The sequence below is a fragment of the Vombatus ursinus genome, unplaced genomic scaffold (genome assembly GCF_900497805.2).
Source record: "Vombatus ursinus unplaced genomic scaffold, bare-nosed wombat genome assembly UNPS02014818.1, whole genome shotgun sequence".
NCBI lineage: Eukaryota > Metazoa > Chordata > Mammalia > Diprotodontia > Vombatidae > Vombatus > Vombatus ursinus.
Window position 1 is genome coordinate 34,101,005 of NW_020954596.1, and position 22,918 is coordinate 34,123,922.

Here is a 22,918-nt window from a genome sequence, read left to right on the forward strand (position 1 = left end):
CTGGGTATATTAGCTGTTTGCTGTTAAAATCCTAAAATACGAAAAGAAAGATTAATAACTTTATGTGCAGCAATGTTCAAAACTTTCATTTCTAGTGGAGCCCCAAACCCAAAACGATAGTATTTTGACTTTTTACCTGACAGCTTTGCTTTGTTCCCAAAACAGATATTAGCCCTTTAGCACCATTTATGTCCTACTGTGAAGCTTACTGGTTGATTCCATCTAGTCCTAGAAGGGAACTATATTCTCAGTGCTGTGTCTACATTACATATAGTACTTTAAAGTTTGTAGAGAGCTTTGTATCGTTTTAGCTTCACAACAGCCTTATGAGGTAGGTGCTGTCATTATCCTCATTTTACAGATGAGGAAACTGAGGCTTAGATCAGTGAAGTAACTTGCCCAGGTCACTAACCATAGTGGGAAGCCAGAGGGTCTTTACTGGAATTCCTATATAATAATACTGGATGTTTATATAGCACTTGAAAGCTTGCAGAATTCTTCACATACATGATCTCATTTAAGCCTTAGAACAATGCTTTGAGGTAGGTACTCTGTTATTATCCCTCTTTTATAAATGAGGAAACTCAGGCATGAAAAGGTTAAGAGCCTTGTTCAGCTGGCAAGCATCCGAGGCAGGCTTCTAACTCTGATTTTCCTGATTCCAAAATCATCACTATCCTACTTTACAGAGATGTATTTTGTACATTTGTAGGGGGGGCATACCTCTGATTTTATTTTTATGGGGGTACTCTCAGAGTAGAGACTACTTTTGGCAGTGTAGGTTGGCATTCTATTTGTAACTTGTCTTAGAGTGTTGCCTGGGGAATACTGAGAGTTAAGTGACTCACCCATGTTACATAGCCAGTGTATGTCAGAGGGATCATTTAAATTCATCTTTTCCTGACTCCAATACTGGCATCTAGCCACTATACCACACTACAGTGACTGCATTTTACAATAGTAACTGGCTGTTTCTTCCCCTGAATTCCTGCTGTGTTGCCGTGTTGTACCATGAAGGTGAGCCTGGGTTCTGGAGTGTTGTGCCAGCTGTGCAAGCTGGAAAGGCTTTAATGGTAAGCCCAGCAATAGACTTGGTCTTTTGACTAAGGATTACCCTAGTTAATCATGAAGGGGCTTAGAACTTAAAGTTTGACCACTAAATGATGAATATTGCTTGGTTGCTGCAACTCTCAAATACTATTTACTAAAGTATAGGAGTTCACAACCTTTGTTGGTTGAGGAATTACACTTTTATTAAATCAAAGATCATTGAAGTAACAGTTTTTTGTATTTTTTCTTCATTGCAAGTCTTAGTTGTAACCAAAAGAATAACAGAAACCAGTTTCTGATGAATCTTCATCGTCGTTTCATATGGGGAAAGAGAATGAACAAGAGGTTAAGAGGCTTAGGTCCTATTCAGTCTCTGCCACCAATTTGTAGTTTGACATTAGGCTAGTCACTTAGTTTTCTAATCTGTGAAATGAAGAAATTGAAGCAGATTATTTCTTAAGTCCCATCCAACATTTAGAAGCCTTAAATAATGATTTGTAATAATCATTGTGTTGGGCATTGTGGGTGTAAAGAGTCAGTGACATAAACAACTCTTAAAATATTTATTACATTTAAGTGAAGCGTTTATATATAATAGTGCAAATGTTTTTGGTGATGGATTGAAAAATTTGAAAAAATTAAATGTCCTACAGAGAACAATGCTTTATGGTGAAAGTGTGATAGTTAGATTAAGATTCTCTAGCCACGAGGAAGAAACTGTTATAAAAATAGATATTGTCATCATCATCACAGAAGCTAACATAGTGCTTTAAGGTACAGCACTTCACATGTATTATTTCATTTGAACACAGGAAGACAGAATTCAGAATGGAAAAATAGATGAAAAGTCAGTGATGTTTGTGTGAATGGAACAAAAGGATTGAACAGAATAAAGAAAGAGTAGGTCAGGGCATCTTTGAACCAGGGATGAAGAACTTAATCCTAATTTATAGTGTCTAGTCCTAGAAGGAAAGCATTTCTTCCTGAGATATGAACATTAGATACTCTGTGCTAGAAGGTACAATTTTGAAAGAAGAAATTTGTTCTATGAAAGAAAAGGTATACACTAAATTTCTTCTTATTAGTAAATGTTTTTGTAGTTTTCATTGAAAGATAATTTTAACTTTATCTTTCCAGCAATGTTGAGAATGTCAGAAGACCATGTGCTTCCAGAACTGAACAAGGTAGTATGTTTTCCCAGTGCAAGTAATTGCAAGGATTTAGAAAGCCCAGCTCCCCTGGCAATCCAAGCAATATTACATAATCAATCTAGAAATTCAGTAATTGTCAGATATTTATTTCATAGCAAACATTGTATAAATACATTATTAAAACTTTATCTAAAAGAAAATTCCTGCAAGATTTATATTCTACCCCATAGAGATGTAAGATTGATATGGTTTGTCATACTAACTCCTGTTTGCAAAGTGTGTTATAATCATTGAATTCTAACCATTTATGCTTTAGTAATTCAAAGGATCCATGATCCAGTCATTGTATTATACTCCTTTCTATAGTGCTCATCACAACCCATTCATTCCTTTTTAATCTCCTGTGTTTTTTGTTTGTTTGTTTGTTTTTGGGTGAGGCAATCAGGGTTAAGTGACTTGCCCAGGGTCACACACAGCTAGTGAATGTTATGTGTCTGAGGCCGGATTTGAACTCAGGTCCTCCTGACTCCAGGGCCACTGCGCCACCTAACTGCCCCTCATGCATTCCTTCCATGAATCCTCCGTGGAGAATCTACCCAGCACACTGGAAGCCTAGCACTTGAGACGTCCATCTGTTATCCTTTTCTTTTACTGTATGACTGATCCTTTCTTTTTTCTGATTGCACATTTTCTGAGTGATATATTTAACACTACTTGTTGCATGTAAGTCATCATTGGCAATATGCATTGGCAGTATGCCTGCATATATCTCTGTTTTTCCTTTGAGTCACCAGCAATTTTGATTCTTCAGAAATTGTAGGATTCTCTTGCCATAGTCTTGTAGCATCACTGGCAGAGCATTGGTGTTTTTAATAATTGCATTTTGTGTTAGGAGCAGCCTGAACTCTTTGAAGACTTTTTATTAGTCAGTAAACATCTCTTAAGTACCTGCTGTGTGCCAAATCCTGTGCTAAGCACTTCACAGTTTTCCAAATATAATCCAGTTTACTTTTTTTCTTCAGTTCTCTGCCCTGAACATTCATTGGCTGTCTGTAGTGCTTGTCTAAGGTATGTGTACTGTTGTGTTATTTCATTGGGCTGCCAATTGTGCTGCTTGCCATAATCTCACCTGTAGGCATTTTTAGTCATTTGGTTTTCTCTTTGTGGATTGTCAGGCTTATCTCTTTAGAGTAGTTGTGGATCTTCTTGAGGAAGCTTCTTAATATAATTATTTTGTGGACTGATGCAATCAGCACAATATCATCTGGAGTATGTCCTGATCTCTAGGGAATACCCCTCCCCTTTGGACTCTAGGATACCCTTTGGTGATGGTAGATACCTTTGATGAGCATATATCTTCGTTCTGTACCTCATTTGGTATTAATCAGAGGAACTCTAGATAAAGTTATCTCTTTTGTTGTTTCTCAGTGAATTTTGTGTGATCTTAACATGCATAGGATGCACTTTGTTGGAAGAGAACATTTAAATCTTCATTTTGTGCTACTGAATTTGTTTTTTTAATCAGCAAACAGGAGGATCTTATAATCTCTATAATTTTTAATCAATTAGATCAATGAAGTATAGTTTGCTGTAGAAAGTTTTGTGAAAATTTGACTATTCCACTCATTTTCCTCAAATGTATTCTCCATCCTTATGTGGATCACTCTTATAAAGATTAGAAATGAAAAAGTAGTTATTTGGCTCAATAAAAATAATGATAGTAATTGTAGTTGTTGTTGTTGTAATAGGAGTTGTAGCTGAAATCTATAATTCTTGATGTTCTCTTGATCACCTTTTTTTGGTAATAAGACCATATGTATTTTTCCTAATCATTTGGCATCTTCCCCTTTTTAGTTGGTGCAGTGCAAAAAAGCACTAGATTGGGAGCCAGAGGATCAGAGTTTGAATTCCAGCTTAGCCACTTGATACCTGTGTAACCTTGGACAAGTCACAATCTCTCTGTGTCTCAGCCTTCCCATCTGCAAAATAAGAGATTTGGACTAGTTAATCTTCAGTTCATTGATTGAAAAGTACATTGGAACCTAGCCATTAATTATAGCATCTTTTGTATTTAAGGAAAAGGAAACAACAAAATTGTGGCGGAGCTGGAATTTAAACTAACTAGGCCCTCTGACTTCCAAGATCCTCTAGTTCTAAATTTATGGACCTATGAGTTTGAGAATCAATCCCTTAACACTGTATAAGATCCAGCACAGACCTCTATTGTATCTGCTTTGTTTAGCCCAACTAGACAACTTTGTTTTCTTTTTCTTTTTCTTTTTAAATTTATTTATTTATTTTTAGTTTTCAACATCCACTTCCATAAGCGTTTTAGTTTTAAATTTTCTCTGCCTCCCTTCCCCAATCTGATAGGCTCTACATATACATTCTTATTAAACATTTTCACATTAGTCATGTTGTAAAGAAGAATTAGAACCAATAGGAGGAACCACAGGAAAGAGGAAACAAAAGAAAACGGAATTAAAAAAAAAGAGCAAATAGTATGCTTTGATCTCCATTCAAACTCCATAGTTCTTTCTCTGGATGTGGATAGCATTTTCCATCACGAGACTTTTGGAAGTGTGTTAGATCCTTGCATTGCTGAGAAGAGCTGAGTCTATCAAAGTTAGTCATTGCACAATGCGGCTATTAATGTGTACAATGTTCTCCTGGTTCTGTTCACTTCACTCAGCATCAGTCCATACAAGTCTTTCCAGGTTTTTCTGAAGTCCGCCTGCTTAACATTTCTTATAGCATAATAGTATTCCATTACATTCATATACCACAGCTTGTTCAACCGTTCACCAGTTGATGGACATGCCTTCAATTTCCAATTCTTAGTCACCACAAAAAGAGTTGCTATCAATATTTTTGTACATGTGGGTCCTTTTTTCATTTGTACGATCTCTTTGGGATATAGCCATAGAAGTGGTATTGCTGGGTCAAAGAGTATGCACATTTTAATAGCCCTTTGGGTATAGTTCCAAATTGTTCTCCAGAATGGTTGGATCAGTTTGCTTTGTTTTCTTTTGTGCCTTTTCTGTTTATTGACGTAATACAGTGGGGGTTATGATGTTAAGGTCCAAATGTCAGTTCCACTGTCATTGAAGATGAAAATAGCTTGTTATGGTAGTGCTGACGTATCTTTTCCTTTTTATGTTTCTTTGTTGTTCTTCCAGTTTTACCTATAAAAGTTCTTAATAGTCTGTTTTGGTTGGAGCTTATGCTAAGCTTTCTGTAGACTAATTTTCCCTTCAATAGCTCTTTTTTTCATTTGGGAGGGAATGTTGCTCATAATTTTATGCTCTTTAACATTTTTGAAATAAGTTTATATTCCATATTGGCATTTCTTTTGTCTACCATACTACTTGGCTTAGAAAGGAGATCACATGCTTGCTGGCTTAGGCATTTTCTTGGCTCTTTGACCAAGTTATTGCATTTGCCTAGACTTCAGTAGAAAATAAAAATCCCTCTCAATTTATTTTTCTTTATTGATTTCCAATTTTTCATTATCAGGTTAAGTTAGAATGTTTTTGTCTTCTCCTCTTTATCCTTGTAGTTTGGTTTTGATTTTGACCTTTGCTCTAATGAATCAATGGTGTCACTATATGCAGAACAAGTATCTGTACGGTTTTCCTTTTATCTTTTTGAAGTCTGTTTTCCTTTGTGACTTCTCTTGATGATAGAGGGATTAAATACTTTAATTAATGCAATACAAGTTTGGTTCCTGGTGATGAAAATTTTTGCTTCTAATTCTGAGGACTGTGAAACATTTAAATGGCTTGGCAGATGTGACAGTGAAATCTCCTTCCCCTTGGTATCTTAAAAAGTAGTGACTGGATTAGGTATTGTCTAGCCTGGAGCCAGGTGGACTAAATCAGCTTTAATTGAACAAACTCAATCTCTCTAATGCTCTACGCTCTGTATATCTTGTGTAGGATTGTTTTCAGTCTGAGTAATCAATCAGTCAACGAGCATTTATTAAATACTTACTATACACCAGATGGGTCACCAGTTTTCAGTTCTGTTCCATGTAATAGCCTCAGAGAACCCCACTTGGGTTAAAGAAGGTCACCCAATCACTGCTGTTATCATGGCCTCTAAAAGATGAAAAGTGAAACCGGAGTCAAGTTGTTTGAAGGTGCCATACTTCATCAGAAAATAGGGTGAGAGAGAGAGTGTCAGGGAAACCAATAACGCTGTAGTGAACAGTCCTGAGCTGTCTTTTGGAGGTGGAGCTGGCTCACTCTTGATCCTGAGAGCCGCCCTCAAAGACCTCTTAAGTATATAAGAAATTTAAGAGCTGTTTGCTTGGTTGAGTCAAGGAGGAAGTAGGCTTTTCGTTTCTTAGTACATGCCTCTCCAAGCCTCTTACAGCCCTATGAATTCGTGATCTTATAACTGTATGACCTTTAAATGTTGGAGCTTAATCTGGAAAAAAACAATTTATATGAGTTTCTGTATCATTCATTAAGTGACAAAATGATGCTTTTTTGTTGTTTTAACGTTTCTTTTATTTGAGAAGTTTTGTTTGATATAGATGTTTTATTCTTAAGAACATTTTGTTCTTTTTCTTTTTTTGGCAGATGACTCAAAAAGATATCACATTTGTTGCTGATTTTCTTACTGAGCATTTCAATGAGGTAGGGACCAGAATTTTTTGGAATATTGTCTTTCTTCTGAGAACCAAAGTGGTGACCGTATTTAATTAGAAAGATGTAATAACAATTATTCTAGTTTAATAAAAGCATGAATCAATTTTAAAATAACTGAAAACTGACATCATCACAGGTCCATTTGACTATTAAGTAAATCAGTGAACAGTAACGCTTGTTTCTCACACATCTGACCTTTAAATAAGCTGATTTGAACTGTATTTGATCTCATGTTTGATAATGAAAAATGCACATGCTATATTATAAAACTATGACTGATAATTTACTTTTAAGTAAATGAGATAGACTTTGTATTGAGTCATGTAATCTATTTGTTTTCTCTAGGCTCCAGAGCTTTATAATCGAAAAGGAAAGTACTTCAATGTAGAAAGAGTTGGCCAGGTAAAATTTTTATTGAACTTGGTTATCATGCTACTTCTCTAATAAAATAAATATTTATGGTATTATTCTTAATTGACACTTATTGAGGGGTGACAGTACGCTGGATCCACAATAGATAATGATCATTTGTAAACAATTGTGAAACAATTATGTAACTAATAACATGATTAAAATTTATTTCCTAGAAATAGAGCGTTTCAAATTTAAACTCTTAAGTCTCTTTTTTACAGAGACTATAGAGTGCAATAATCTCTATTTGCTTAGTAATTTTATACATGGTATGGTTTGGTCACTGATTTTGTATGGCTAATGGTAATGAATCACTTCCAGGGGATCTAAAAGTGAGGTGGATGATCCTCTATATGTGAATAACATTAAATAGAAGCACTTCCTATTCTTTGACAAAATGTCTTGGTTTCTTGAGTTTAAGTTCTAAATAATTTATTTCTAGTATTTGAAAGATGAAGATGATGATCTTGTGTCACCACCTAATATCGAGGGAAACCAATGGTATGATTTTCTTCAGAGTAGCACTCACCTTAAAGGTATTTAATGATACTGTTAGTACAATAGTCTTTGGCCACATTTAAATCTATATAAGCCCAATTAAATAATCAACAGGTATTTAATGAGCACCTGTTATAGCCCTGTCCAATCTCCTTTGAAGCCAGTAATTCCTTTTGTGTTCATCTCAGTTGTATGAAGAAATAGAGCAAGTAAGAATCAAATGAGAGATCTGTCTAGATAACATTAAATTGTGTATATCTCCAGGCAGTCAGTCAGTCAGTAGGCATTTATTAAAGACCTTTTATATGCTAGACACCATACTAGGCACAAAGGATATAAGTACAAAAAATGAAGAAAGGAATTTCCTTGAAAACTGAATGATCACAGATCCATTTGACTACTGAGTAAATCAGTGAATAGTTTGGTTGCTGGTTCATCATACATCAGACCTTTAAGTTACCTGATTTGAGCTGTATTTTGTAACTCATGTTCTGTAATAGAAAATACACATGCTATATTGTATTCTAGTAGGGGAAACAACAAATTTTCTTTTAATACACACTCATCCATCCACCCCACCCCCACACACATATATGTACATCCATATATGTGAAGTTGAATAAATACAAATATATACAAAATAGTTCAATACAGGGTAGTTTGGGAGAGAAGCCACTAGCAGTTAGGGAGATGAGGAAAGACAGTGAAAAAGATGGTGCTTGAGCTACATCTTAAATGAAGAGAGAGACTTTCTGGGGTAGAGTTGAGGCATGGGAGCTAGCTAGTGCAAAGGCACACAGAGGCAGGAGGTGTGATGGCCCATATGAAGAACATAGACAAGGTCAGTGTGGCTGGATCATGGCAGGAGGGGGGAGAGAGGGACATTGGGGCCGGTTTGTGAAGAACTTTAAAAGCTAAACTGAAGAGTTTATATTTGATCCTAGAGGCAATGGGAAGCCATCAGCCTTGCTTGAGTAGAGTTGTTGCATGGTCATATTGTGCTTAAGGAAAATTTCTTTGGCAGAAGTATTATTGGATGGCCTGGAGTAGTAAGAGACTTGAAGCAGGGAGCTCAGTTAAGAGACTATTTCAGGAGCAACTAGGTGGTAACTAGGTGGCACAGTAGATAGAGCACCGGCCCTGGAGTCAGGAGGACCTGAGTTCAAATCTGGCCTCAGATGTATGATACTTACTAGCTGTGTGACCCTAGGCAAATCATTTAACCCCAATTGCCTCACCAAAAAAAAAAAAAAGAGAGAGACTATTTCAGTTATCTAGTTGAGAAATGGTGAGGCCCCAAACTAAGGTGGTAGCTGTGTGAGGAGAAAAGGGGTCAGTCAGTAAACATTTATTAAGCACCTAATATATGCTAGGCACTGTGCTAAGCATTGGGGATACATAAAAAGACAAAAGAGAGTCCTTGTCCTCAAGGAGCTCATACTCAATGGGGGAGACAAGCAAACAAATATGTACAAACAAGCTGTGTACAGGATAAATAAGAAATAAGTGAGAGAGAAGGTGCTAGAATTAAGAGGGTTTGGGAAAGGCTTCCTAGAGAAGAAGAGATTTTATTTGGCACTTGAATCAAGTTAGGTAAACCAGGAGGTAGTGATGAGACGGGGAAGCATTCTGGGCATGAGTCAGCCAGAAAAAATGCCCAAAGCTGGAATGTCTTATTCATGGAACAGCAAGCAATCCAGTGTCACTTCATTGAAGACTACTGGGTGGTAAGTAAGGTGTAAGATGACTGAAAAGGTAGGAAGGAGCTGGATTATGAAGGGCTTTGAAGGTCATAGAATTTTGTATTTGATCCTGGAATTTATTGGAGGAGGAGGAGGCATATGGTATGGTTGAAACTGCACTTTAGGAAAATCACTTTGGTGGTTTAATGGAGAATGGATTGGAATGGGAAGGGGCTTGAGGCAGGCTATTGCAGTAATCTAGGCATGAGATGATAAGGGTCTGCATTAGATTAGTGGCAATGTAAGAAGAGGAGAGAAAGGGACAAATTTGGGAGATGTTGCAAAGGTGAAATCAACAGGCTTTGACAACAGGTTGGATGTGGGTATGTATGTGAGATAGTGAGGGGTTGAGAATGACTGCTAGGTTGTGAGCCTGAGAGACCTGGAGGATTGTGTTGCCTTCTGCCATAACAGGGAAAGTAGGAGGTAGGGAACGGTTTAGGGGAAAGTTCTATTTTGAGTTCTGTTTTAGACATGTTAAATTTAAAAAGTCTATTGGACATCCAGTTTGAGATGTCTGAAAGAGTGGGAAAGGCAAGAATAGAGGTTAGAGAGGTTGGGGCAGGATAGGTACATTTGGGAATCATCAGCATAGAGATGTTAATTAAATCCATGGGAGCAGATGAGATCACCAAGTGAAGTAGTATAGAGGGAGAAGAGAATAGGACCCATGATAGAACCCTGAGGTTCACCTACATTTACAGTGCATGATGTAAATGGAGATTAAGCAAAGGATATTGAGAAGGAGCAGTCAGATAGCAGCAGAACCAGGAGAGAGTGGTATCCCTAAAACCTGGAGAGAAGAGAGTGTCAAAGAGCATTTGATCAACAGTATCAAAGGTTGCAGAGAGGTCAAGGAGAATAAGGATTGAGAAAAGGTCATTGGATTTGACTACTAAGAGAGATCACTGATAGCTTTGGAACTACCATTGATAGTTTGGAGAGAACAATTTCTTTTTGTTTTTTAATTTTTTATTAATTTGTTTTGATTTATCAACAATCACGTCCATATGCTTTTGAGTTTAAAATTTTTCTCCCCCTTCCTCCCCACCACCCTCCCCAAGATGATATAGGCTATACATATACATTTCTATTAAACATATTTTCACATTAGTGATGCTGTAAGTAAAAGTCAGAACCAATAGGAGGAACCACCAGAAAGAGGAAACAAAACTCAACAGAAAAGAAAAAAAATAGGATTTCAAATTCCATAGTTCTTTCTTTGGATGTGGATAGCATTTTCCATCACGAGGCCTTTGGAGATGTCTTAGATCCTTGTATTGCTGGGAAGGGTTAAGTTTATCAATATTAGTCTTCGTACAACGTGGCTATTATTGTGTACAATGTTCTTTTGGTTCTGCTCACTTCACTCACAAGTCTTTCAGGTTTTTCTGAAGTCAGCCTGTTCATCATTTCTTATAGCACAATAGTATTCCATTACATTCATATACCACAACTTGCTTAGCCATTCCCCAGTTGATGGGCATCCTCTCAATTTCCAATTCTTTGCCACCACAAAAAGAGCTGCTATGGATATTTTTGTACATGTGGGTCCTTTTCCCATTTGTATGATCTCTTTGGGATATAGCTCTTGAAGTGCTATTGCTGGGTCAAAGGGTATGCACATTTTTATAGCCCTTGGAGAGAACAGTTTCTGTGGAATGTTAATATCTGAAGCCAGATTGTAAGGGATTAAGAAGAGAGTGAAAGGAGAGAAAGTGGAGGCAACTGCTGTTGACAGCCTTTCAAGTAGTTTAACTGCAAAAAGCAGAAGAGATAATAGGATGCTTGCAGGGATTGCAAGGATTCAGAAGACATGGGCATATCTGTAGGCAGTAGAGAATGAACCAATAGTGAGGGAGAAATTGAAAATAAGTGAGAGTGGAGATGACAGAGGGGACAGTCTGTTGAAGGACATGGGGTGAAATGGAATTGCTTGAACAAGTGGTAAGGAGGAAGGCCACTTCATCATGTGAGACAGGGATGAAGAAGGAGATAGTGGCAGAAGACACCAAAGTGATAGGAGATGAGGAAGATGGAGTTCACAACAAATGGCTTCAATTTTTTTCTGTAAAATATGAGCCAAGGTTCTTAGCCAAGAGAGTTGGGGGAGGGGAGCCATGAGATGTTTGAGGAGGGATGAAACAGTTTGAAAGAGTCACTGTGGAGAATGGGGTAATGAGTTGATAAGGGAAGCATAGAAGAATTGCCTAGCAGTAGTGAGGGCCCAGTCAAGATTGTGTAATAAACTGGGAGTGGATCCAGTCAGAGTGGTTGAATGATTTTCTCCACCTTTATTCAGCAGCAGAGACAGCAAATGGTGGGAGTAGTCCAAAGGTGAGCTTTTACGCAGGACATATTTGGTAAAATAAGGGGGCTCGGGATTCAAGAAACAGTGTAAAGTTGAACTGGTTCGCCAAGAGGTCAACATGGAGAGAAAAAGAAAGAATGGCTCGTGTAGGGGAGATGGCCTGGAAGAGGATTGAGGGGTCAAGATATTGAGGATGATGGTGAGGATGGGGAGTAGAATTTGGTAAAGAGAGGCAGAGGGAGAGGTGAAAAGTCAATGGATTATAGATGGATAAGGAGATTTCAGAGTTCTTGAATGTGGAGGTGATACATTTGTAAGTGTTGGCAAGATCAAGGGTATGACCATTTTTGTGTTTGGCTGAGTTGGGTTAGAGGACTAGGTCTTCGGAAGCAAGAAGGGGTAGAGATGTTGTGAAGGTAGAAATGGGAAAATCTGGCAACTGATTGAATGTGTGAAGTGAGGTAGAGTTATGAGACAAGGATAATGTTGAGTTTATTAACTTGGAAGACTGGAAGAATGGTGATGCATTAAACAGAAATAAGAAAGTTTGGAAGAGAGAAGGGTTTAGTTTTGGACGTTGAATTTAAGATGTTGAAAGGGCATGTAATTTGAAAAATGGCCAAAGGTCAGTTGTTGTTATAAGACTAAAGCTCAGGGGAGAGACTCAGGTTGGTTATATACAATTGTGAGTCATCTTCATTGAAAAGATAGTTAAACCCTAGTAGCTGATGAGGTGTCCAAGGGAATAGAGAGGGAAGAAGGCCCAGGACAGAACCTTCAGTTACACCCCTCGCTGGAATGTGATACGAATGGTGAGCTAATAAAGGACAAGGAGAAGCTGTTGAACAGGTAGCAGGGATGCTCCTCGAGAGTAGTGTCACAAAACCCCAGAGAGGAAAGATTTTTGTGGGGGAGAGGTGGCCAACAGTATGAAATGTAGCAGATTGAGAAAAGACCATCAGATTTAGCAATTAGGAGATCATCGATAACTTTGCACAGAACAGATTCAGTTGAATGATGAGATCAGAAGCTAAATTGCAAAGGGTTGAGGTGCAATTGAGAGTGAAGGAAGTAGAGGCAGGGAGAATAGACAGCTTTTTTAAGGAGTTTGGCTAAGAATGAAAGGAGAGATATAGGATGATAGCTTGAGGGAATGCTGTGCTTTATTGAAGGTGTATTTTCAGGATGGTGGTGACTTGGACATATTTGATTATTTATTCCCTAGGATCCTAGTGTTATGCTAGAAGAATGTTGCTTGACTATGCCTTTTTATCCTCCACACAAACTGGCATTTCTGGGAATAAATCTATAACTAAAATTCAGGTTTTTTTTCATTCAATGAACATTCAAGACACTACTAGGGATACAGAAAAAAAATTTTAAATGACAGAATACCTGCTCTCAAGGAACTTATGGTCTAGTGGGATGGGAGAAATGATAATATGTGTCCATATTAGTATAACTTTTTAAATTATGAGATTATCATGATTTTTTCCCTTAATATAAGACTTGTGAGAGCAGTGATTCACTCTTTTCTATACATATTGTGAGAAATAGTATGACATAGTAGATAGAGTCTTGAAGTCAGGAAGACATGAGTTCATGTTTCACCTCTGACAGAACTAGCTGATTGAGCCTGGGCAATGACTTAACCTCTCAGTGCTTCAGGCAACTCTCTAGCTAAAGTAGAGAAGGTGCCTATCTACTTTGGTAGAGAGTATTTCCTCACCTGGGAGTTCCCTGTAACAATGAAATCAGAGATCCAGTCCCTATCCCTATATATCATAGCACTTATGAGTTTTTTGTATGTTAACGTAAAATGTTCCACATAGTTGAATTTTCTAGCTTATGGTGACCCTCCTGACAAAACTTAAAAACAAATTTATCCAGTACTTTTGGAATTTTTTAAAAAATGTATTCAATAAAATATACCGAGTAAGCAATTAAATACTTGTTGACTGATTGAATATATTTAGTTTGTGTGAGACATATTGAAATACCTAAACTGAATTCTGTAATGATAGTATGGGACTGTTGGTTGTACCTCCTTAATGGTTGATACTTTCTTCTAATCTTTTTTTGTATTAAATCATAACTTTTTGTTTACAGAAAGTCCTTTGCTGTTTCCCTATTATCCTGAAAAATCATTGCATTTCGTGAAAAGACAGATGGAAAGCATTATCGATCATTGTTTACAAAAACCAGCAGTAAGTTTCAAATAATATTCAAAGTAGGTTGGAGCCAGGTTATGGAAGACTTTAAATTTTAAGAGGAGTTTTAATTTTATTTGATAGACAATTAGGAGGCACTGATGATTTTTAAGTGAGGAAGTGGACTTATGCATAGGAACATTCTTTTGACAGTGTCAGGAAGGATAGTTCAGTACCATGAATATCTGTATGTCTTACTTATAAATGATTAATTATTGTTGTGGTCATTTAAAAATTGGGTAGGAAAATTAGGAATAGTCTTAAAAGCATTGGAGTATTTTAGTCACTGAACAAACTCATTATGAACAGTAGTAGCATAAAGAGTTTTGGTTAGTACCGCTCAAGCCGTAGTTTTTGTTTCAAGGGATGGCTAATGGATGGTGTGAGCTTAGAGCAGGCAGATTTCTTCTGTTGAGTTTTGCTCCTCTGCTACACTCATTGAAGTTACTTGAGAAAAGAGATATGGTCTTCAGAAGCAATGTGATGATGTTTATTGAAAAGAGTGCTGGATTTGGAATCAGAAGATTTGGGTTTGAGTCCCTGGCCCTAACTCTTATTAGTTACATGGCAGTGGACAGAGAAGTTACTTCACCTCTGAGTCTCACTTCCAATTCAATAAACGTCTTTTGAGCACTTTGTGTAAGCAACACATTGGGCCCTTAGGGACTGGAGACATGAAGAAGAAAGACAACATAGTCTCTGGGAGTTTGACATCTAGTACAGTAGAAGAGATTTGTATATGGTGGATTCACTTTAACAAGTTAGAATATAATTTAAATGAGTAGGAAAGTTTCTCAAATTATTGAAGAAGGAAGGAATTACTTTTAGATGAGAAGAATTAAGAAAGCTTGATGGAAGGAGTAGTATTGCAGTTAGTCCTTTAATTCTACAGGCAAGAGATGAAGGGGATCACATGCAAATGCTTGTAGGCTGGATGCCACAGATTGAGAAATAGTGAGTAGCCTACTTTGACTGAAAAGGTTTAAAGTATAGTCGAAAAGGTAGGTTTGGCTACATTGTGATAGTCCTTAAATGCCAGGTCAAGAAGTCTATGTTCTATTGAGTCAACAGTGGGAAACTTAGGAACTTTAGAGCAAGGAAATAAGATGTGTGCCTTAGGAGCATTATTTAGGGTGCACTTTGGAAAAGGGGGAGGTTAAAAACTGGAAGATTGGGTGAAGAGTTAAAGAAGTTTTGAAGAAAGGTAGTGAATATGACTGATACTTTATTTTTCATACTTCATGAGAGTCTTATGAAGAAAGCACTTTGTAAAGTGTTGTATAAACAAAGACTTATTATTAGATAATTTTATACAGCAACCAGACTGTAACTATCCATCATTTTTTATTGTTTGATGTTTTTCTTAGAACACCTACATATGTCTCAAGAAACATGTTCTATTCAATTTTAAAATATTCATTTTTATAGGATGTTATTGGAAAATCAGTGAATCAGGCTGTCTGTATTCCCTTATACAAAGCTGCTAAAAGGTATTTTTCTCTACATTTTCACTGTATAATTCAGCAGCAAATTTGGAATTTGCTGACTTATTTTTTCTTTTGTTTCAGTGAGGACTCTACATCTAGATTGTTCAAATTGCCCTTCCTGTAAGCCTTTGTTTGTTTTATCTTTCAGAGTTTCTCTTAGTAGAAGTTACTAAATTCCATTTTAAAACTTATTTTACTTTTCTTTGTTTTTTTTTTCAGCTGGAATGACAAATCTTCAAATCTCCATTACGTACTCTTTACTATGTCAGGTAGTTCAGCTTCTAAAATTTACATTTTGAGGAGACATACCGACATATCAAGGTTAGTATTAAGTTAAAATGAAAAAATAATATGATATGCATAGCCTTATTCCTCAAACTGATAGAGTTTTTCCTCCCTGTCTCTTTATATTCTTAATTGAATATAGGTTTTGCTACTAATTAACTGTATCACCTTGAACAAATTACTTCATCTCTTTGGGTCTCAGTTTCATCATCTGTAAAATGAAAGGTTTGGATTAGATAATCTCCAGTTCTGCAATTCTTTAGTGTATTGGAAAATACATTGGAATCCATTCTTTAAGTGTAACCTCCCCTGCAGTAAGGGGAGACAAAACAATCCCAGAATCAACTATTGTATTACATATTTCTTCTGAACTCCCTGAGAAGCAACAGAGTTTGGTTATTTGTTGCCTCAGGGAGAGATCTTAGATTCTGTGATCTATACCATTGAACTATATCATTGAATCTAAGGCCTTCATTTCATGAATGAGAACTGAGGGTTCAACTCTTGAAAGGGATAAGTGACTTGACCATCATCACAAACCAATTAGTGGCAGAGCTAGGAAGAGAGCCTCGATTTCCTTAGTATATCTGATTCTCTTTTTACTATAATACTTTCTATATAACACTATAATACTTTCACTTCAGCTTTCAGACTTGCCTTTTAGTAAAAAAGGAGCAGCATGCCCCACTCCCACACTGATAATAGCTTCTTTTGTTGTGCTGAGGCCGGGGATTCCAGGGACTCTCAATTCCTTTTAAAAATGGTGGGGTTTATGCCTGAGTTTAAAGGAAATCTCATGAGGCTAAGATGAGCCTGATAAGAAAAGAAAAAAATCCTTCTTAATTCACTCATGACATAATGTTCTTAGGAGTTATAAAATATTGATGGTAGGTTCTATTTATCCTGATGCTTTAATTCAACTAATATGTTTTCTGCAGGGATAGTTAAATTTATATTTCTTTAGGGAGAATATATTATGTAAGTAATGTACTGAATTTTCCAGTCAGGTCCTTGAAAAAGCTTTTATAGTATTGAATTATCCAGATTGTCCCACAGAATATTCTGACTTTTTTCTTCCTTTCTCCAAGGTCTGTCAATAATGGACTACTTGCTGTTGAATTTGGAAATTTCTTGAATACAACAAATGAAAGCTTCGAAAATAGGTATATCTTGAGCTTTGTCTAGAGAACACACAATTAATTAGTAGTAGTCATTTACTTGGGGCATATTTTACTCTCCAAAACTAATATTTCACGTATATTTCAATTAAGCAAAGTTGAACTTAAGGAATATCAGTCATATTATAATGCTTCTAATATGTGCTATATGGAAAAAAATTCTTTACGTTTTGTTTTGTCCACGGGAGAATGGTTTAATCTGTAGTTGAACTAATTATGCTGTGGTAGAATGTTTCATAAGGATAGTGATGGGGCCTAGACCTGTGATTTCATTAAAGGAAACTTACAAATGAGAAAACTCTAGCAGTGCCAGTTGGTACCTTCTTTGCAACTTATTCTTAGGGAGTTGCCCAGGGCTCTGAGACCAAAGTCTTCCTAACTCTGAGGCTGGCTCTCCATCTGTTGTCCATGCTGCGTCTCAACATATTTGATAAGGTGTTTCGTAATTAGGACATTTAAGCTTTGCGGGCCAAGGAGGCAGTTTTGCCCTGGGGGTTAAAGAGACAGATAGTATGGATATTGAAAGTTCTGATTTTGGCTATACCAGATTTACTCTGTAACTAATTCAAGATATACTGTAGATCTCTCTCATTACTGTGCCTACTTTTTCTTATGTACATGATTTGGATAAAAAATAACTCATCTTCCAGAATTATTTTGAGAGTTAGCTGATAAAAGTGAGTAAAGTAATGTAGAAAAGCTAAATTTTTTAAATCTTTCAAAAAATATTCTCTGGAGCAGCTAGGTGGTACAGTGGATAGAGCTCTGGCCATGGAGTCAGGAGGATCTGAGTACAAATCCAGCCTGAGACACTTGACACTAGCTGTGTGACCCTGGGCAAGTCACTTAACCCCTATTGCCTCGCCAGAAAAAGAACAAAAAAAAAACCCAAAAAAACCCCATTCTTTTATTGTCCGTCTTTAAAAAAGGAAGCATTACTTTTTGGCAAAGGCTTTTGAATTGTCTATCTTTCTGCATGAAATCTCACTTCTACCTCCCTGTTGACTTGTTTGAGTGAAGTTGAATTGCCTTTGAAACTAGGAATCGGGGCCGCTAGGTATCACAGTGGATAGAGCACCAGCCCTGGAGTCAGGAGGACCTGAGTTCAAATCCAGTCTCAGACCAGACACTTGACACTTACTAGCTGTGTGACCCTAGGCAAGTCACTTAAACCCAGTTGCCTCACCAAAACAAAAAACAAATAAACAAAAAACCTAGGAATTACCTTGGTGCCAGTCAGCTCAGTTTCCTATAAGGCATACTTTACACTGAGTTCTCTGGGGCTCTCCATAGAATAGGTGACTGAATAGAGTAAGGGTCTAAGTCTGAATAGTGATCTCAAGCAGGTTCTGTTACCATGAACAAATTGTCTCTGTACTCTTGGTTTCATGAATGTGTCATCAAAAATCTTGTTAGACCTATCTGTCATTAGTTAGAGAACAGCAGGTCAGTAGGAATTTAAAAGAAAATAAAATGAATCCAAGTATAATGAATCTTGAAATATATTCTCAACTAAGATGTGACTTGATCTTTTTCCCCCTCAGTGCCTATGCTTAAAGTGATCACTCAGTTAATGGATGATCTCTAAATATAATAAATTCCTTTTTACTCCAGCTCCTACAGCTGTCTTGATGCACATTTTTATGATGATGAAACAATAACAGTGGTTCTTAAGGAGAATGAAGAACAAGAAGGCAAAGAAAGAGTTTTGGCTCAGTTACCATTGTCTTTAGTATATACTAAAGAAGATACTCCAGAGAAGGAATTCAGTGGCACAACTTGTAAAAGGTACAGGAAAACTGACAATGTTACTTCTCTCAGCTGATAGTTGAATGTATTTTTACAATGGAGAATGTAGAGTCAGTAATTTAGGGTATAGTTGATAAGTGTAGTGTAATATTGGGTAACTGAAAAGCAGGGAATTCCCATCTATTCTTTTACCTTCTGAAACAGAGGAGAAATTAGTAGAACATGGTGAGATGTACTTGGGTGGGTTAAAGTGATTTCCTCAAATACACATCCCAAGAGAGCCATGGAAGGGGGCAGCTAGGTGGCGCAGTAGATAGAACACCAGCCCTGAAGTCAGGAGGACCTGAGTTCAAATCTGGCCTCAGACCAAACACTTGACAATTACTAGCTGTGTGACTCTGGGCAAGTCACTTAACCCCAGTTGCCTAAAAAAAACCAAAACAAAACAAAAAAACAAAAACAAGAGAGCCGTGGAACAGCATTACCACAGATTTAATGAGAGGCTGGTTATTCTAAATTTGACTATATTCCTGCCTCTAGAATTTACCTTTTGGAACAAAGAGGTCGTCTTTCAAAATGGGATGCCAAGTACACGATAGAGTAGAGGTAACTCCCACTTTGTACTCTTTTGCTCACTGTGATACAAGCCACACCCACTCATCCTAAGGGTCATAAAAAACATAAGTTGCTACCTTCAAAAAAACAAAAAAAGCCTTGGACGACTGAGGCTTGAACAACCAGATTTTTCCTTCTTTTAAAACTTCATTAGCTAAGTTAATATTACAGGTATTTTGCCTGTTTGAAATTGCAGCATTATGAAGAGTAAAACTAGGATAAGTTGGTATTGGAAATAGAGAATAGTGGAAAAACCAGAAAATATTTGGAGAGATTACATAGGTGTTGGTGATTGTTTAGTCAAAGATGATTTCCTAGGCTAATTTTTGCTTTAGCCAGGTCAGAGACCTGGATTTGAATCTTACCTTTAATGCTCACTAATTGTGAGACCTTGAGCAAGCCTTTAGCTTCCCTGGGCCTCAGTTTTCTCATCTGTAAAATGAGGGGACTGAACTAGATTAATTTTGGGGTCTTTTCCATCTCTAGATCTATGATCTTGTGCTAAAATTGTAGAATTTTTTCTTAGTTTCTCAAGAGAAACATTCTAGGTGAATTTGGACAGAAGTTAAAGGTGCAGGTTTAACTCTCTGCCTCTTTTTTTATTATTATTAATTCATTTATTTTTAGTTTTCAACAATCACTTCCTTAAGCTTTTGAGTTTTAAATTTTTCTCCCTCTCCCTCCCCAAGATGGCATGCAATCTGATACAGGTTCCACATATACATTCCTATTAAGCATATTTTCACATTAGTCATGTTGTAAAGAAGAATTAGAACCAATAGGAGGAACCACAAGAAAGAAGAAACAAAACAAAACAGAAGGAAAAAAAAAAGAGCAAATAGTATGCTTCAATATGCATTCAGACTCCATAGTTCTTCCCCTGGATGGATTTTCCATCACGAGACTTTTGGAGATGTGTTAGATCACTGCATTGCTAAGAAGAGGTAAGTCTATCAAAGCCACACGATGTGGCTGTTACTGTGTACAACGTTCTCCTGGTTCTGCTCACTTCCCTCAGCATCAGTCCATACAAGTCTTTCCAGGTTTTTCTGAAGTCCGTCTGCTCATCATTTCTTACAGCACAATAGTATTATCCCCTTCTTCCTCCAACAAATGAGGAAATGCAATAATTTTATTTATTATGGTTTTTACTCTGTGTAGGCTAGATGAACAGAGTGATATTGTACCTACACATACTGTCTTCCTGGAGAGTCAATGGAGAATACTGGAGAACATGAAAGCACAATATGTTGCTGTGAATGGTTTTCGGAAAGTCTCTTGTGTAGTAAGTATTTAAATTTTAACCGGATTTTAAAAATTGATTATGGCATGTTTCATGAATTCTTTGGATTCTTTGCTATTTAGTTTTGTGTTTGGAGAGTATTAAATTAAAACCTTATACTCTGCATTTTTATAATCCACATACTCCATTTATACATTGGTGGGCTAAAATTTAGTGATTTTGGTATAAATTGAGATAAATGAGTTATTTTCCTTTTCAGAAAAAACCACTTTTCAGTTTCTGCTTCCATTTTATCGGGCTGCTCAAAGGTATTGATTTAAAATTTTTTAATATTTTAAATATCTTTAAAACGGAATACTTTTGTATTTCTTTAGTTAAGCTCAAATCTCCGTCACGTTAGAGTATTTGAAATGGATGTAGAAGATGATGGGGAGGCAGAAGAGGAGGATGAAGAAGAGGAGGAGGAATCTTCGTCCCATCTTGTTCCTGGTGAGCAGGAAGAATTAATTCAGTCTTCAGATAACCAAGAAAATGTTGGCAATGGATCTGCTGGTCTGGTGGATGCTGTGGAAGAGCATGAATCTAACCTAGATTCATAGTCTGGGCTGCAATTATTTTATATGTTCTCATTATGTTAGTAAGGAGGTGGACTAAGAGTTTTTTAGAACACCTGAATTTTTCTTTGTACCAAAGAAATAAATAGTAAATTATCTTGTGAACAATGCATATTTTCTTTAAATCTGTTTCATCTTCCAGAAATATAACCATTGGAAGGACATTTCCCTTTGCTGGTGTTTCTTTTAAAACTGCCTGAAGAACTGTAGTTTTTAAAGCAAACATAAATTGAATTTGAGGAAGAGAATTCAGTCTTTTCTGCTTCTCAAAAAGTAAGTGGCAGGACTTATTCTTGTTAGCACAAAGAGTTTACATTTAAACAGTTGTCATTTGTTATTGAAGGAGGCTATTCAGCTTCTTTAGTATTAAACAAATTTTAATCAGCAATATGTAATACTCTTTTTATTCCATTTCTTCTTTGTAAGACCCCTGAATGCTTTGTATTTGTTATTTTTATATTTTCATTCTCAGTTTAAAACTCTGAATGCCTGCAGTGCTAATTTTGTAAACTGTGAAAAGATTGATGTTGTCCTTATCAATTAAATAGCAAAAATACTATTTGTCCCTAAATTATTAACTTTCCTCATTCTGTTATTGTACTTGAGCTTTTGATTCTTTCAATCAACAATATTGACAGCTAGAGCTATTGGGTATTAAGGACATGTAGCAGACATCTGCACAATTTTACTCCTTGGGAACATTAGGAGTAATAGGTTCAACTAAATATAATTTAGCGTTCGTGTTAATGAACTCCTGTGCACTGTTGATTTCTTAATGTTCTTTCCCAATTAATGGGTATTATTCCTGTGCAACTGTCAAATAGCTTTCACCTTTTACCTCAGTCCTCGCTGTAGCGTGTTGGTCCATACATAAATCAGTTTATAAAGACTTAGGATTTCTTCAGGCTGGAAAATGCAACCAAACGAATGGTCATGTGTAAGACTATTATGTGGTTTGTCTGTTGTTTAATATATTGTTTCTTTCCTTACACACTACGAATAAATTGGTCAGAATGTGTCTGTTGGTCCCTGCTTTGGAGGAGTGAGTGAAACTGAAGAGAATTGTCTTTGTGATAGACCTGAAACTGCAGAACTAAGTTCTTCTGGACTATGACAGACAGTCTAGCACAACATAGCATGCCTTCCACACAGAGGATATTCATATATTTATTGATTAATTCATAGTTAATGAGTATTTAGGTCATAGTGCAACACTTTTTTAGTTATAAAATAGGATGAGATATTTGGAAGAAGTATGGCATACACACACACACACACACACACACACATAGTTATAAAATAGGATGAGATATTTGGAAGAAGTATGGCATACACACACACACAGATATGATGGAGCTAGCTCATCCTGGCTTGTGAGAGCTGATGGTTCCAGTTTTAGTATGAGCATTTCTGCCTGGGGAATCAACCATTGCTGCAAATCAGGGCTTGATTTATTGTTTTGTTGATTATCTAGATTTAAGAAAGTGATGGAGAAAATGTTAATAATGCAGATTAAACTTGAAAGTATCTCATATGTACATTTGTTTTGTTTGTTTCTAGAGAATAGAATATTAAACATTTACCTGCACATCCCTGGTTTTATGTGTTGAAAATATTTTTTGATGGTCAAGCAGTATCAGGGCACAAAATTGGGGGAAAAAAAAACATTTCCAGGTTTGAGGGCAAGTTAGAATGAATTTTGAGATCTTAAGGAGTTAT

At 36.6% G+C, this 22,918-nt stretch overlaps 1 protein-coding gene across 3 annotated transcripts in view; it reads left to right on the plus strand.

Moving 5' to 3' along the window:
• Positions 1 to 22,217, plus strand: part of ANAPC4 (anaphase promoting complex subunit 4) — a 44,168-nt gene extending 21,951 nt beyond the window's left edge. For 2 of the 3 annotated variants that reach the window (XM_027836351.1, XM_027836352.1), the window contains 12 exons: positions 2,188 to 2,234; positions 6,788 to 6,844; positions 7,202 to 7,258; positions 7,710 to 7,803; positions 13,928 to 14,025; positions 15,457 to 15,518; positions 15,597 to 15,635; positions 15,735 to 15,836; positions 16,889 to 16,963; positions 18,593 to 18,766; positions 20,504 to 20,627; positions 20,960 to 21,304. In XM_027836351.1, coding sequence (XP_027692152.1) covers positions 2,188 to 2,234; positions 6,788 to 6,844; positions 7,202 to 7,258; positions 7,710 to 7,803; positions 13,928 to 14,025; positions 15,457 to 15,518; positions 15,597 to 15,635; positions 15,735 to 15,836; positions 16,889 to 16,963; positions 18,593 to 18,766; positions 20,504 to 20,627; positions 20,960 to 21,184 — 1,154 coding nt within the window. In that variant the 3' untranslated portion in view covers positions 21,185 to 21,304. Of the gene's footprint in view, positions 1 to 2,187; positions 2,235 to 6,787; positions 6,845 to 7,201; positions 7,259 to 7,709; positions 7,804 to 13,927; positions 14,026 to 15,456; positions 15,519 to 15,596; positions 15,636 to 15,734; positions 15,837 to 16,888; positions 16,964 to 18,592; positions 18,767 to 20,503; positions 20,628 to 20,959; positions 21,305 to 21,341 lie in introns of those variants that run through there. The other variant, XM_027836353.1, reaches the window with a different exon arrangement.
• Positions 22,218 to 22,918: the final 701 nt, after the last annotated feature.